The 13658-nt window shown below is 37.1% G+C and overlaps 1 protein-coding gene across 1 annotated transcript; it reads left to right on the top strand.

Moving 5' to 3' along the window:
• Nucleotides 1–12499: 12499 nt before the first annotated feature.
• Nucleotides 12500–13432, top strand: LOC102274065 (olfactory receptor 4F21). The gene has a single exon (XM_005908858.2). It carries the CDS (start codon nt 12500–12502, stop codon nt 13430–13432), a length of 933 nt encoding a protein of 310 aa, XP_005908920.2.
• Nucleotides 13433–13658: the final 226 nt, after the last annotated feature.

Raw genomic sequence — 13658 nt, 5'->3', positions numbered from 1 at the left:
ATGTCAATTATGCTTTTAAAAATTTTTAGTAGTTTCCTTAGAGTTAAAATACATATTTTTGACTAATCTAAATTCACTTTCAAACAACACTTCTGCTTCTCATGTAGCACACGTTCCTTAAAACAATGTTCCCAACCCTCCCTCTGTCCCTCTGTGACATTGTTATTATTCCTTCATTTATTTATGATACAACAACCAACACATTATTAGTTATTACTATAAACACAAGAGTTATCTTTTAAATTAATTAGGAATAAAGAAAAACTTTTTTTTGATCATGTATTCCTTCTTTAGAGTTCTTCATTTCCTTACGTAGATCCAAGTTTCTGATCTACATACTTTTCTTACTTTCTGCCCGAAGAACTTATTTAACATTTATTGCAGCATAACGTTGCCAGCGATGCAGTCCTCCAGTTTTTGTTTGTCTGTATCTCCTTCACTTTTGAAAGATAATTTCACTGGATTGAGAATTCTAGGTTGATTTTCTTTTCTTTCAATCCATTAAATATTTCACTCCATTCATTTTGCTTGCATGCTCTCTAACAAAAAGGCCAATATAATTCTTATCATGTTCCTTCATAGGCAAGATGTCTCCCCAACCTTTGGTTCCTTTCAAATTTTTATCTTTCTCTTTTGATTTCTGCAGTTTGCATTTGCTATGCCTAGGTGTGAGGGTTTTATTTTGTTTTATATTTGTTAGTGTTGGTCTTCTCTGACGTCCCAGGATCTAGGAGAAATCTAGTAGGGATTTCATGACTATTTGGTAGTTCTCCACCAACATTATTTCAAACATTTCTTCTGCTCTATTCTTTTTCTTCTCCCTCTAGTATGCCACTTATACACACATTATGTCTCTTTTGTTGTTGTTCAGTCAGTCATGTCTGACTGTGACCCCAAGGACTGCAGCACACCAGGCTTTCCTGTCCTTCACCATCTCCTGGAGCTTACTCACACTCATGTCCATTGAGTCGGTGATGCCATCAAACCATCTCATCCTCTGCCATCCCCTTCATCTCCTGTCTCCAATTTTTCCCAGCATCAGGGTCTTTTCTAATGAGTCAGCTCTTTGCATCAAGTGGCCAAAGTGTTGGAGCTTCAGTTTCAGCATCAGTTCCTCTAATGAATATTCAGGATTGATTTCCTTTAGGATTGACTAGTTTGATCTCCTTGCAATCCAAGGGACTCTCAAGAGTCTTCTCCAACACCACAGTTCAAAAGCATCAATTCTTCAGCACTCAGCTTTCTTTATGGTCCAACTCTCACATCCATACATGACCACTGGAAAAACCATAGCTTTGACTATGTCTCTTTTCATTGCCCCACAATTTTAGCTGTTCTCTTCTGATTTCTTTTTCATTCTCTTTGCATTTCAGTTTGGGGATCATCAAGCATATAGTTTTTTCCCTTAAACTCATTGAGACCAAATATCTCTAGTGTCCTTGTTTTACTCTCCTCCCTTGACTATGGGTTTCCCTAAGTATTCCTCCTCAGAAAGAATCTGTGACATTCAGTCCTTTCAGCTGTAATCTACTGTTACTATACTGGATCCCTGTTGTTATGGTGGTAATTTGTGAAGGAACAGAAGCACTGTATATTTTCTAAGATTAGATATCTATCTTATAGGAGTCTGTGGTTTAGAGATGAAGTTTTATAAATGTTTCTGCAATGTGTTTAACTCTTCTGTCTGTCTCTGCTTCCTTCCCTGGAAACAACATTCCCAATCTATTTTCTTGAGGCTTCAGTTCAATTCAGTTCAGTCGTTCAGTCATGTCTGACTCTTTGCAACCCCATGAACTGCAGCATGCCAGGCCTCCCTGTCCATCACCAACTCCCGGAGTTTACCCAAACCCGTGTCCATTGAGTCGGTGATGCCATCCAACTATCTAATCCTCTGTCATCGCCTTCTCCTCCTACCCTCAATCTTTCCCAGCATCACGGTCTTTTCAAATGAGTCAGCTCTTCACATCAGGTGGCCAAAGTACTGGAGTTTCATTTTCAACATCAGTCCTTCCAAAGAACACCCAGGACTGATCTCCTTTAGGATGGACTGGTTGCATCTCCTTGTGGTCCAAGGGACTCTCAAGAGTCTTCTCCAACACCACAGTTCAAAAGAATCAATTCTTCGGCACTCAGCTTTCTTTATAGTCCAACTCTCACATCCATACATGACCACTGGAAAAACCACAGCCTTGACTAGATGGACAATTTTTGACAAAGTAATGTCTCTGCTTTTTAATATGCTGTCTAGGTTGGCCATAACTTTCCTTCCAAGGAGTAAGCGTCTATTAATTTCATGGCTGCAATCACCATCTGCAGTGATTTTGGAGCCCAGAAAAATAAAGTCTGAGACTGTTTCCACTGTTTCCCCATCTATTTCCCATGAAATGATAGGACTGGATGCCATGATCTTAGTTTTCTGAATGTTAAGCATTAAGCGAACTTTTTCACTCTCCTCTTTCACTTTCATCAAGAGGCTCTTTAGTTGTTCTTCACTTTCTGCCATGAGGGTGGTGTCATCTGCATATCTGAGGTTATTGATATTTCTCCCGGCCATCTTGATTCCAGCTTGTGCTTCTTCCAGCCCAGCATTTCTCATGATGTACTCTGCATATAAGTTAAATAAGCAGGGTGACAATATACAGCCTTGATGTACTCCTTTTCCTATTTGGAAACAGTCTGTTGTTCCATGTCCCGTTCTAACTGTTGCTTCCTGACCTGCATACAGGTTTCTCAAGAGGCAGGTCAAGTGGTCTGGTATTCCCATCTCTTTCAGAATTTTCCACAGTTTATTGTGATGCACACAGTCAAAAGCTTTGGCATAGTCAATAAAGCAGAAATAGATGTTTTTCTGAAACACTCTTGCTTTTTTGATGACTGTTTCTTGACTATGTTGAAGTTTGTTTTCTTAGGTGATACAGGAAAACTGCAGAGGGTTGGCATGGGAATCATTTCCTTACCCAGATTGGAAAAATTTTTAAATTGTGTTCAGACAAAGTCCTTTTACCTGCCCTTCATTATGGAGAAGGCTCTGGGTATTTTTCACAATGTTTAACTTCTCCCTTCCCCAGTCATAACCATGGGGGAAAGATCTGTCTCAAATCTTTACACTGAGAACCTGGTGGGGTTCCTGGAGGTAAAGCTCCCAAAAATGTGCCCCACCCCAGTAACGTGGCCCTCATGTTTCTCATGCCAGTCCAGACTCAACCTATAACAAATCATGAAAATCATCATTCAAGTCTCCCTATCAGTTTATGGTCCTTGTGGCTTCTCCTCTAGTTAGGTTGTCCTCAGTTGTGTTTCCCTGAATATGTCTCTCTCTTCAGGCATCAGGGGCCAGTTTGTCTTAGGACCTTTTTTGTAGCAGTTATAGAAACAAAAAAGTTATTGATTTTCAGTGTCCAGTATTTTTCATAATTTAAAAATATGAGTGACATATTACAAGCTCTTTATCTGTCAGAGAGAAATCAGAAGTCTCCTATAGCATGTTTTTTCTGTAATTTCAAAATTGTATGGTAACAAATTATAAGGTTTCACTTCCTTTTGCTTTATGAACCTATAGTTCTTACACAGTCTCAAACTGGCTCATTTCAGATTGCTATTCATGCTAGAATGAGCTTGTTACTTCTGAGACAGACAATGGCAGAAATAGTAGACAACAATAAGCTGGAAATGTAGGAAGCAAGGAAATCGTAAATGTACAATGTGAATTTTCATAAATGAAAATGGTCAAGCAACTAACACCCAAGAAAATACATAAAACATTATCAGCTTTTCAGAAATACTGTATTGCATTACAAAGGTTTTTCAAGTTCCAGACAAATCATACTCCAAACTCTGCTCTAAACCAGCATCCTATCCCCAGTACTAGCACTCACTGCTGCTAAGTCACTTCAGTCGTGTCCGACTCTGTGCAACCCCATAAATGGCAGCCCACCAGGCTCCCCTGTCCCTGAGATTCTCCAGGCAAGAAACTAGCACTCACTAGTCTTTCATTATTAAGCTGTCTAAGACTAGGGAAAATCATTTATCCTCTTTTTGCCTGTATTCTCCTCCGTTCATGTATCTAAGTGTCTTTATATAATTAGATGAGGCCTGAAAATTGTGTTTAACACCCAACCAAGTGAATAAGTGTTGAGTCTTAATGTTCTCAGACTGAGATGGTCAAGGCACAAAATGTCTGGTAAAGCAAAATAAGTGTGCTCATATTTCATGAGCTCTAGAAATTAAGGAGATAAAACTTGGAGAGGGGGAAAAGCCAGACAGTAAAGATGGAGAAGAAACAAAGGGCCAGTAATGGACATTTTCAGGGTCAAGGAAGCACTGAGACTGTTGAGACTTATTCCTCTGAAGGACCAAGAAGAAGTCGAGGTCCATAGCAGTCCTTAAGTCATGAGCACAGTTGCAACATTTCAGTGATGAGCTCCCTGTCACCTGCCCATGTACATAACTCATCTAACTTGTGCTGGAGCTGGAGCTTATATCTTATTCTACTTCATGACATGGCAGATACAGAGCAAAAGAAAAAACTGAACAGACATATTTTAAACTTCCTTTGTTTACATACAATAACCTTTTAGCAATAGTTTAACTGGTGTAACTTGAAAAAGAGTGCATTACTACATGATGCGCTAAATTCAGAGAAAGCAGGCAGCAAAAGATCCCCGAGGAGCATGTAGGAGAAGTCTTTCCAAATACTTGGCTCTATTTAAACAGATATGGGAAGTTTCTAAGCCCAGAGGCTATGTGTAAACTTGCCACACTGAGAAGGATGCTCTCCCACCAGCACTGGTCATGACAGAAAATTAATTGGACTTCATTTCAGACTCATGGTAGAATATAGAGAAAACCTTCTCAGACAGAAACAAGATTCTGGTTTCTGATGTGATCTCTACAGAGTAAGTATATCCCAGTTAACTGATTTTTGAACTTTCACTAATGCCTCTCCCTTATTTTAAGACTAAATTCTTTGTTTTTTTCTTTAGTATGTTTTCACACATCCTTATAGATCTTAGTTTTAAATGTGTGATGCAGTTAATGTGCTTAGGAGAATTTTGCATTTTCTCCTAACTAATCCCTGGGACTTCTGGATTACCATAGCAGTTAACACATACTAAAAACAGCTCTGCCTTTTACAGTCTTAGCAGTTCCCAGCTACCCTGGTTGAGAAACATCTGTTCTCACAGACTCTCCAAATTATCCTGAAGTCTTCTGATTGTTTTTGCATTTTGCTGTTCAACCATTTGATCAGTGTGATAAATACAGAAAAACCTCAGTCCTTACCACTAATAGGGGCCTAAGTACAGTCCAGTGAAGGTAAATGATGAAGTTAAAATTATTTTTCTATAAATGTGAACAACTTTTCTTACTGTTATTGGCCTTTACATATGTCTGTGTCTGAATTACTTATTCATAGGGCAAAATGTCTTATTTCAGAAATTGTTATTTTCTTAGTCTTTAGAAATTGGAAGCCATTTCTAATAAAGAAGTTACATTGGAGTTAGACAGACCTCCATTTATATTCCAGTTCTGTTACTTTCTAGATTATGAAATGGAAAAATCAAGCTTTCTCATCTATAAAATTGCAGTAAGTGCTGGGCTTATTGAAAAGAATAATATTGGTATTAAGCACAGTGAGTAGTACATAGTAAGCACTAGTCAACATCTTAATCATCCAGTTCCAAGCTTGAAAAAGGTAAAGGAAAAAGAGAGAGATGAAGGTATTAAGAGAGATGAAGAAAGAAAAGGAGGAGGGAAAAGGAATGAAGAAAAGAAGGAAAAGAAAGAGGGTTAAGGAGGCAGGACAAAAGAAGGAGGGAGGGAAAGAAGGAAGGAAGAAAAGTAGGAAGAAAGTACTTAACTCTCTGGCATAGAGAAAAAAAATATTTTCCACAGAAATCATTAAAAATAATACAGATTAATAGTTTATGACCAAGCGAACTTTGAGTTTACATTTTCTCCCATCAAGGACAATCAAGAGTGGAAGGAGTTTCACATGTCTATTGTATAAGACAGTCACAAAAAAGAAACCCCTTTGCCCCTGAAAGGCAAAGGGCAGTAATAAATTAAGCAGAAATTGGTAATTAATTCCCAGTCCTGCTAACAGATTCAGTATTGATGGTAAGAATCACTTATAGCTATTTATCTTAAGCAATGATGATGAATCTGAAAAGGAGACAATCTCTCAGTGTTTCTCAATCCCTTGAATCTGCTGCGGGTGAAATGTGAGCTTGGGAAGGTCTGTGGACCTAATTTTTATCACTGCAGAATCTGATTTCATAATTATATATCTTTTTCTTTACTCTCCACAATTGATTTCTCCCTCTGTCCTTTTTTTCTTTGTTGACTCATTTTATCTGAGTGATTTTTACTCATTTTGTTTGTATCCTTTTGGTATTATTCTCATAGTTAAAAATACATTTTAAGATGAATGTAAAATATTATTCAAAATGCTAAGGTTCTTTATTGGAGTGGTATGTGAAATGTCTTGACTTTTTCATCCTTTTGCTCTCTGAACATTAGGATCAGAAAAATAAAATGGCTATCCTATTTCTACTGACACAGTATAAAAAAGGATACTACCTTTATTTTTACCAGAGGAATTCAATCATTATTCCCATGGTTTCCTGAAAATTGTCTAAATTATCTAGCACTTGGTATACACTATAACGGGCTTCCCAGGTGGCGCTAGAGGTAAATAACCCACTTACCAATGCAGGAGACAAAAGAGGCACAGGTTCGATTCCTGGGCCAAGAAGATCCCCTGGAGGAGGGCATGGGAACCCACTCCAGTATTCATGCCTGTAGAATCCCGTGGACAGAGAAGCCTTGTGGGCTACAGTCCATAGGGTCACATAGGGTCACAAAGAGTCAGACAACTGAAGTGATTTAGCTGCTGCTGCTAAGTCGCTTCAGTCGTATCCGACTTTGCGCGACCCCATAGATGGCAGCCAACCAGGCTCCTCCGTCCCTGGGATTCTCCAGGCAAGAACAATGGAGTAGGTTGCCATTTCCTTCTCCAATGCATGAAAGTGAAAAGTGAAAGTGAAGTCGCTCAGTCGTGTCTGACTCTTCACGACCGCATGAACTGCAGCCTACCAGTCTCCTCCGTCCATGGGATTTTCCAGGCAAGAGTACTGGAGGGGGTTGCCATTGCCTTCTCCAGAAGCGACTTAGCACACACCTACAAATACACTATAACAAATAACACTTATTTAGCACCGACTATATGTCATAGCTGGAGAAGGCAATGGCAACCCACTCTAGTCTTCTTACCTGGAGAATCTCGTGGTCAGAGGAGCCTGGCGAGCTACAGTCCATAGCATCACAAAAGAATCAGATGTGACTTAGCGACTAAACAGCATATGTCATAGCATTGTCTGATTTTGCTTTGTTTCAACTCATATAATCCTCAAAAATAAGAGTCAGTGACTTTCAGTACCTGTCTGTAACAGGAAAAAATTAACACACTAGAAAGTTCAGTGTCTCACCCTAGAACAGCTAGAAAGGAGAATCTGGGGATACAGACAGTTTTGCTCCTAAATCCACATTATACTGTGTGTTGGAAATGACTCCAATATAAATATTTCTATCCCTCAATTAATTTTGATACACTGGCTTTTATATTAGGAAAACAAAAAATATATATATATTATCTCTAAAAATATACCAAACAAGTTGGGGATAAGGAAACAAGCCTAAATTGATTTAAAATCCCACCACCTTTAGAATTTGGGGAGCAGATACTAATGTAAAATGCCATCTGCATATCCCCCAAAATAAAAATGGGCTTCCCAGGTGGCACAATGGTAAAGGATCCACCTGCAAAAGCAGGAGACGTGGGTTCGATCCGTGGGTTGAGAAGATCCCCTGGAGAAGGAAATGGCTACCTGCTCCAGTATTCTTGCCTGAAAATTCCATGAACAGAGGAGCCTGGCGGGCCACAGTCCATGAGGCCTCAAGGAGTAGGAAATGACTGAATGAGCACAAAATAAAAAGATCTGTTTTCTGTATAAATGCTTTCTTGACTTATCAATATATCTTTATATGTTAGTTAATGTACACCTAACTTAGTGAACACTAATCTTTTTAAAAAACCTCTATTGTGTAAATGTATCCACTTAATCCCTTGTTCTAAAAAAGTTTGTATTGTAAGAAATGCTGTTAAGTAAAATATACATTTCAGCTATTTGTATGTTTGCATGCGTGCATGGGTGTTCTTTGGAAGGAATGATGCTAAAGCTGAAACTCCAGTACTTTGGCCACCTCATGTGAAGAGTTGACTCATTGGAGCTGCTAGGATCCTCTGAGCATGGGATTCTCCAGGTAACAATACTGGAGTGGGTTGCCATGCCCCCTCCAGGGGATCTTCCTGACCAAGGGATTGAACCCATGTCTCTTACACCCTCCTGCATTGGCAGGCAGGTTCTTTGCCACTAGCATCACCTGGGAAGACCATTTGTTCGTTTATTTCAATTCATTCAAAGACATAGGATTACTGAATCACAGTACAAATACATATATTTTTTTAACCTATTACTCAATTGCCCTCTAGATTGCTTATACCACTTCACATTACCAACAGCTGAGAATAAAACATACTGCTTTCCGAATCCCATAGCAACAAGTTTATTTATTCTGTTGAGGAAAAAAAGTACAAAATTGGAATCTGCTTTCTGAATTTGTAGGAAACATATAAAAATTTCTTCAACCTCAAGTTTAAACATTAACTATGACGTATTTTATTAAAATGTAATCCTTTTACTACTGTGTTTAAGCCTTACATTTAAGTTCCTCATTCACAACTTACTTTTATGTAAGATATATAGTAAAATACACTTTTACATTTCCAATGTTGAGCTACATGTTTAACAACCATTGAGTACTCTGAATTTATTGAGTTCTCCTGCATAATTGTAATGTCTTCTTCCTTATATACTAAATTCCCTAATTTGTATCTCATTCTTAACTGTGTTTTGTTAATTTATCTGTTCAACTTTACTCAAACTGATCACCGTTTAATTAGTAGAGGTTTATAATATGTTCCAATATCTTTTCCAGATAGCATTCCTTTTTCTCCTCTAACTCCCATTCTGTTCCCTCTTCAACATTTCCCTGGGCTTTTCAAATGGAGTTTGGTGCATGTCATGTTCCAGACTTCCACTGAACTTTTAATGAACACTGCAGTTATTGCTCAGAATAATTTAGTGATAATTGATATTTTTATAATTTTGAGTCTTTTTATAACTTAGCATGATTTTCAGCTTCCATTTAAGTCAAGGCTTCAAATATTCCAGAACAGTTTGTTTCTCAATAAAATGAATAAATTGCTTATTTTTTTCCTTCATAAATGATGTCTCCTTTTATCATATTTTATCAAGTTATTAGCATCACTTTTATTCAAATATTTTACTACATTTAATAGTTTCTATTCAATTGTCTTAGGTTTTTGAGATGGATAATTGTGTGACTTGCAAATAATTGCAATTTTGATACCTTTCTTTCAACAGTATTATTTGATTTAATCTCATCTATCGTAAATGAAACATGTTACTGCAGCCTTCCTTTTTTGTGTTCCTGATTTTAATTTTTCATGTCTATGCTGACTGTTGGTTTAAAAATTATATTAAAAGCAGTTTGTTCAAAATAATTCTTCAGTTCAGTTCAGTTCAGTCGCTCAGTCGTGTCCGACTCTTTGCAACCCCATTCTTAATTCTTCCTAATTTACTGAGTTTTTATGTAAATTAGTTTTGAAATTTATTCAGTGAGTAGTACATTCATTTCCTAAAATTTCAATAAAAATACTCTCAAATAAAATTTTTCTCATCTCTGAGAGCCTTAGGTGTTATGTTGTGGGATGAAGAATTTTTTTTTCTTGATAGTCTCACCAAAGGCTTTAAGTAGAAAATCTATGTGATAATACTTGATGTCTAGATAAATGAGCTCTGAAAATAGACTATAGAAGGAGATAGTCTTGGGGACAACGAATCAGAGAGATCATTCAGTAACCTTTTCAAATATCAAGATGGGAAAACATGTAGACTAGAAACAAAAGGAAAAATGACAACAGAAATGAGAAAGAAATTTAAAAATACTTGAGAATGAAAATTGTGCAAATGGAGATGGAAATAAAAGGACAGAGGAGAGTGACACACAGGCATTTCAATTAGGCACCTGGAAGAACAGTAACAATATTATAAAGGTGTTGGAGTAGACGACAACATTATTAATTCAGTTTTGACATGTCAACTCAAAGATGGAGGTGTGGCTTTCATTTGTGTATACGGTTTTGGATAAATTACTCTGGAGTACAATTGAAGCTACAGACTCAGAATTCAAAATACAGGTACTTGTTAAACTGAGTAAACTGATATTGAATTTAAAAAATGCTTATTAAAAAACTTTGAGTCACACCAGAAATTAAGAATGAGCAGAGGAGAAGTGATCACTGAGTTAGTGAGAGGCATAGAGAAATCAGAAAATTAAGTGAATAATTATGGGAGGACTGTCATGGACACAGCATGATTGCATTCAACAAATTAACAGAAAATCTGATTTATAGAGGATCAAACAAGTTGGAATTCATTTCTTATCACATTACAAAAATAAATCTGAAGGGAGACTGTTGCTGGCTTTAACTGATTCAATATGCCCTTTGGTTGCCAGATTCTCCCTAAATTTTTACTATATTATTTGTATTTTACAGGCTTTAGAACTTTGCAGTTGCTGCACCTTTAGTCATGTCCTTTGAGTTAAATGCAGAGGGGAAAAAATAGACCATAAAAAGGACTTTTTCTACATGAACATTTGTCATTTCATTGGGGAAAGAAAGCCCTCCAAACACCCATTTATTTATGTCTCATTGAACAGTTAGCTCTAGGGCACGTGTGCCATCTTAGTCCAATTCATGGCCACAGTAACTGGTTTAGAAAAATATAGTGACTAGTTTAGACAAATCATATATCATGCTCACAATTTGGAATAGGGCTATTCTCTTCTAAAATTTAGACATCAGTCCACTACTTAAGCAAATGGAATTTCTGTTGGCAATAAATGGCAAGAGGGTTAGCTTGACAAAAGCCGAGAAGCCAACAGCAGAGGGAGTTACATAAACAAGGTTGTGATAAACAGCATCACATCCTGCAAGGAGATCAAGGAAAATGGTGACTGAAAATTGATTAATAGACAATGCATTCATATTCCAGGGGTTTTTCTATAGATAAGGAATCTTGGAAACTGAGTTGTTTTGACTTACTGATGAACAAAAGAGCCAAAGAAGAGTTAGGGAAATAAAGGAAAATTAGAAAGGGACACTAGATTAGAGATTTGATCTGATTTTTTTTAAGTTGTGAACTACGTTAGTAGGTAGAAGGAAACAAAAATGTTAATTAAGTTTAATTGACGGATCCTTGGGGCATCCCAGCTTGTTCTGTGGTAAAGAATCCACCTGCCAATGCAGGAGACGCAGAAGATGTGAATCATCCTTAGGTCAGGAAGATCCCCTGGAGAAAGAAATGGAAACCATTCCGGTATTCATACCTGGAAAATTCCATGAACAGAGAAGCCTGGCAGGCTACAAAGAGTCAGACATGACTTAGCAACTGAGCAATGACAATGACAATGAGTGATGGGGAAGATCTAGGGAAGGTTTTGGCCTTGAAGTGCATACTTCTATGGTTAGAAGCATGGATTATGGTATCCTATAGCTCTGGATAAAAGTCCTGGCTCTGACACTTGGTCCATTGCAGACTCAGTTTCTTCATTAATAAAATTAGTCTAATAAAACTGCATTTCTATATGGAATTCTATGAAGTTTAAATGAGATAATGAGCTTAGTACAAAGCTTTGTATAGAGGATATATTGATAAATGTTATCTGTTAATTTAACATTTTCTACTAATAGGTATTTTGTAATCAATATTTTATTGAATATACAGGTCTATATGCACTATGATAATGTTTCATGAATCAAATATTATGAAAAATCAATATCTGGACACCTTACTTCCTTGATAAATTGTGCCAAAAAGAAAAAAAAAAAAAAAAACAAAACACACACAGGTGAAGCAACGTAACACACATTAAACAGTTTCAATCTGAAGATTTCTATTTAACCAGTGAAATAAATTCAGCTAAGGGTACTTTGCAATTTTGTGTGAGAACATTGATATAAAAGTGACAGAAATGACTAAGTTTATTCACATGAGAGCACACCTAGGTAGATGATCAAGGAAAATGTCCAAAACTTGAGAAACAAAAAAAATGTTATACATCTTAAAATGGAATAAGAAGAGAAGTAAACACACTTACTTTCATTCAAATTTTCATAAATTTTAATGTAATCATTCTTCTTATAATGTTTCCATATTCTTTTTTTTTCTAGTTAAATGATTTACCAAAATACAAATGAGTAGGATGAATAGAAAGTCTACTTTTGTACTAATTATGACTTTTCATTTTCTATCCTCAGGTGATTTGATAATCAGCTCTTCTGCCCAAGTCAATGGATGGACCAAATGATTCTGTGGTTTCTGAGTTTGTGTTGCTTGGACTCTCTGGTTCTTATGAAACAAAAGTTTTTCTCACGTTGATATTCTCCTGGATTTATTTAGGGATCATCCTGGGAAATCTCTTCATTTTGCTTTTAGTAATTTTTAATTCTCACTTACATTCTCCTATGTACTTCTTATTAGCAAACTTGTCCTTCATTGATATGGGGGTTGCTTCTACCACAGTCCCCAAGATGATTACAGACCTTTTAAATGAATACAAGATAATTTCTTTCAAAGGTTGTATGGTACAAATATGCTTCATCCACATAATGGGAGGAGTGGAGATGGTGTTACTCATAGCCATGGCATTTGACAGGTACACAGCAATCTGCAAGCCTCTTTACTATTTGAACATCATGAACCCTAAAATATGTGTTTCATTTGTAATCACTGGCTGGGTAATTGGGGTGACTCATGCTATGTCTCAATTTGCTTTCATTATAAACTTGCCCTTTTGTGGTCCTAACAAAGTAGACAGCTTTTATTGTGACTTTCCCAGAATCATAAAACTTGCATGCACGGATGGAGCCAAATTTGAGTTTATTGTTGCTGCCAACAGTGGCTTCATGAGCATGGGCACCTTCTTCCTGCTAATCCTCTCCTACATCTTCATTTTGGTCACTGTCTGGAAACGTTCTTCAGGAGACTTATCCAAGGCATTTGTCACTTTGTCAGCTCACATCACTGTGGTGGTTCTTTTCTTCACTCCATGCATGTTTCTTTATGTTTGGCCTTTCCCCAGATCATCAATTGATAAATACCTCTTCATTGCTGACTTTGCTCTCACCCCTGTCTTAAATCCCATTATATATACATTAAGGAACAAAGAGATAAAGGTAGCCATAAAAAGATTGATCAAAAGACATTATGTCAAATTTTGCTGATCAGATATGACTTTGGAGCTTTAAGACTATAATCCATCTGTCTTTTGGACTTCTCTACTCAGGCAAGAGAGTCGAACTAAGTCGTTCCAGTCATGTCTGATTCTGCAACATTATGGACTGTAGCCCTCCAGGCTCCTCTGTCCATGAGGATTCTCCAGGCAAGAATATTGGAAGGGGTTGCCATGCCCTCCTCCAAGGGATCTTCCTCACCCAGAAATTGAGCCCG

Source organism: Bos mutus, chromosome 10 (genome assembly GCF_027580195.1).
Source record: "Bos mutus isolate GX-2022 chromosome 10, NWIPB_WYAK_1.1, whole genome shotgun sequence".
NCBI classification, from domain to species: Eukaryota; Metazoa; Chordata; class Mammalia; order Artiodactyla; family Bovidae; genus Bos; species Bos mutus.
Note: the sequence above shows the minus strand (reverse complement) of the source record. Positions and strands in the feature narration are given on the sequence as shown.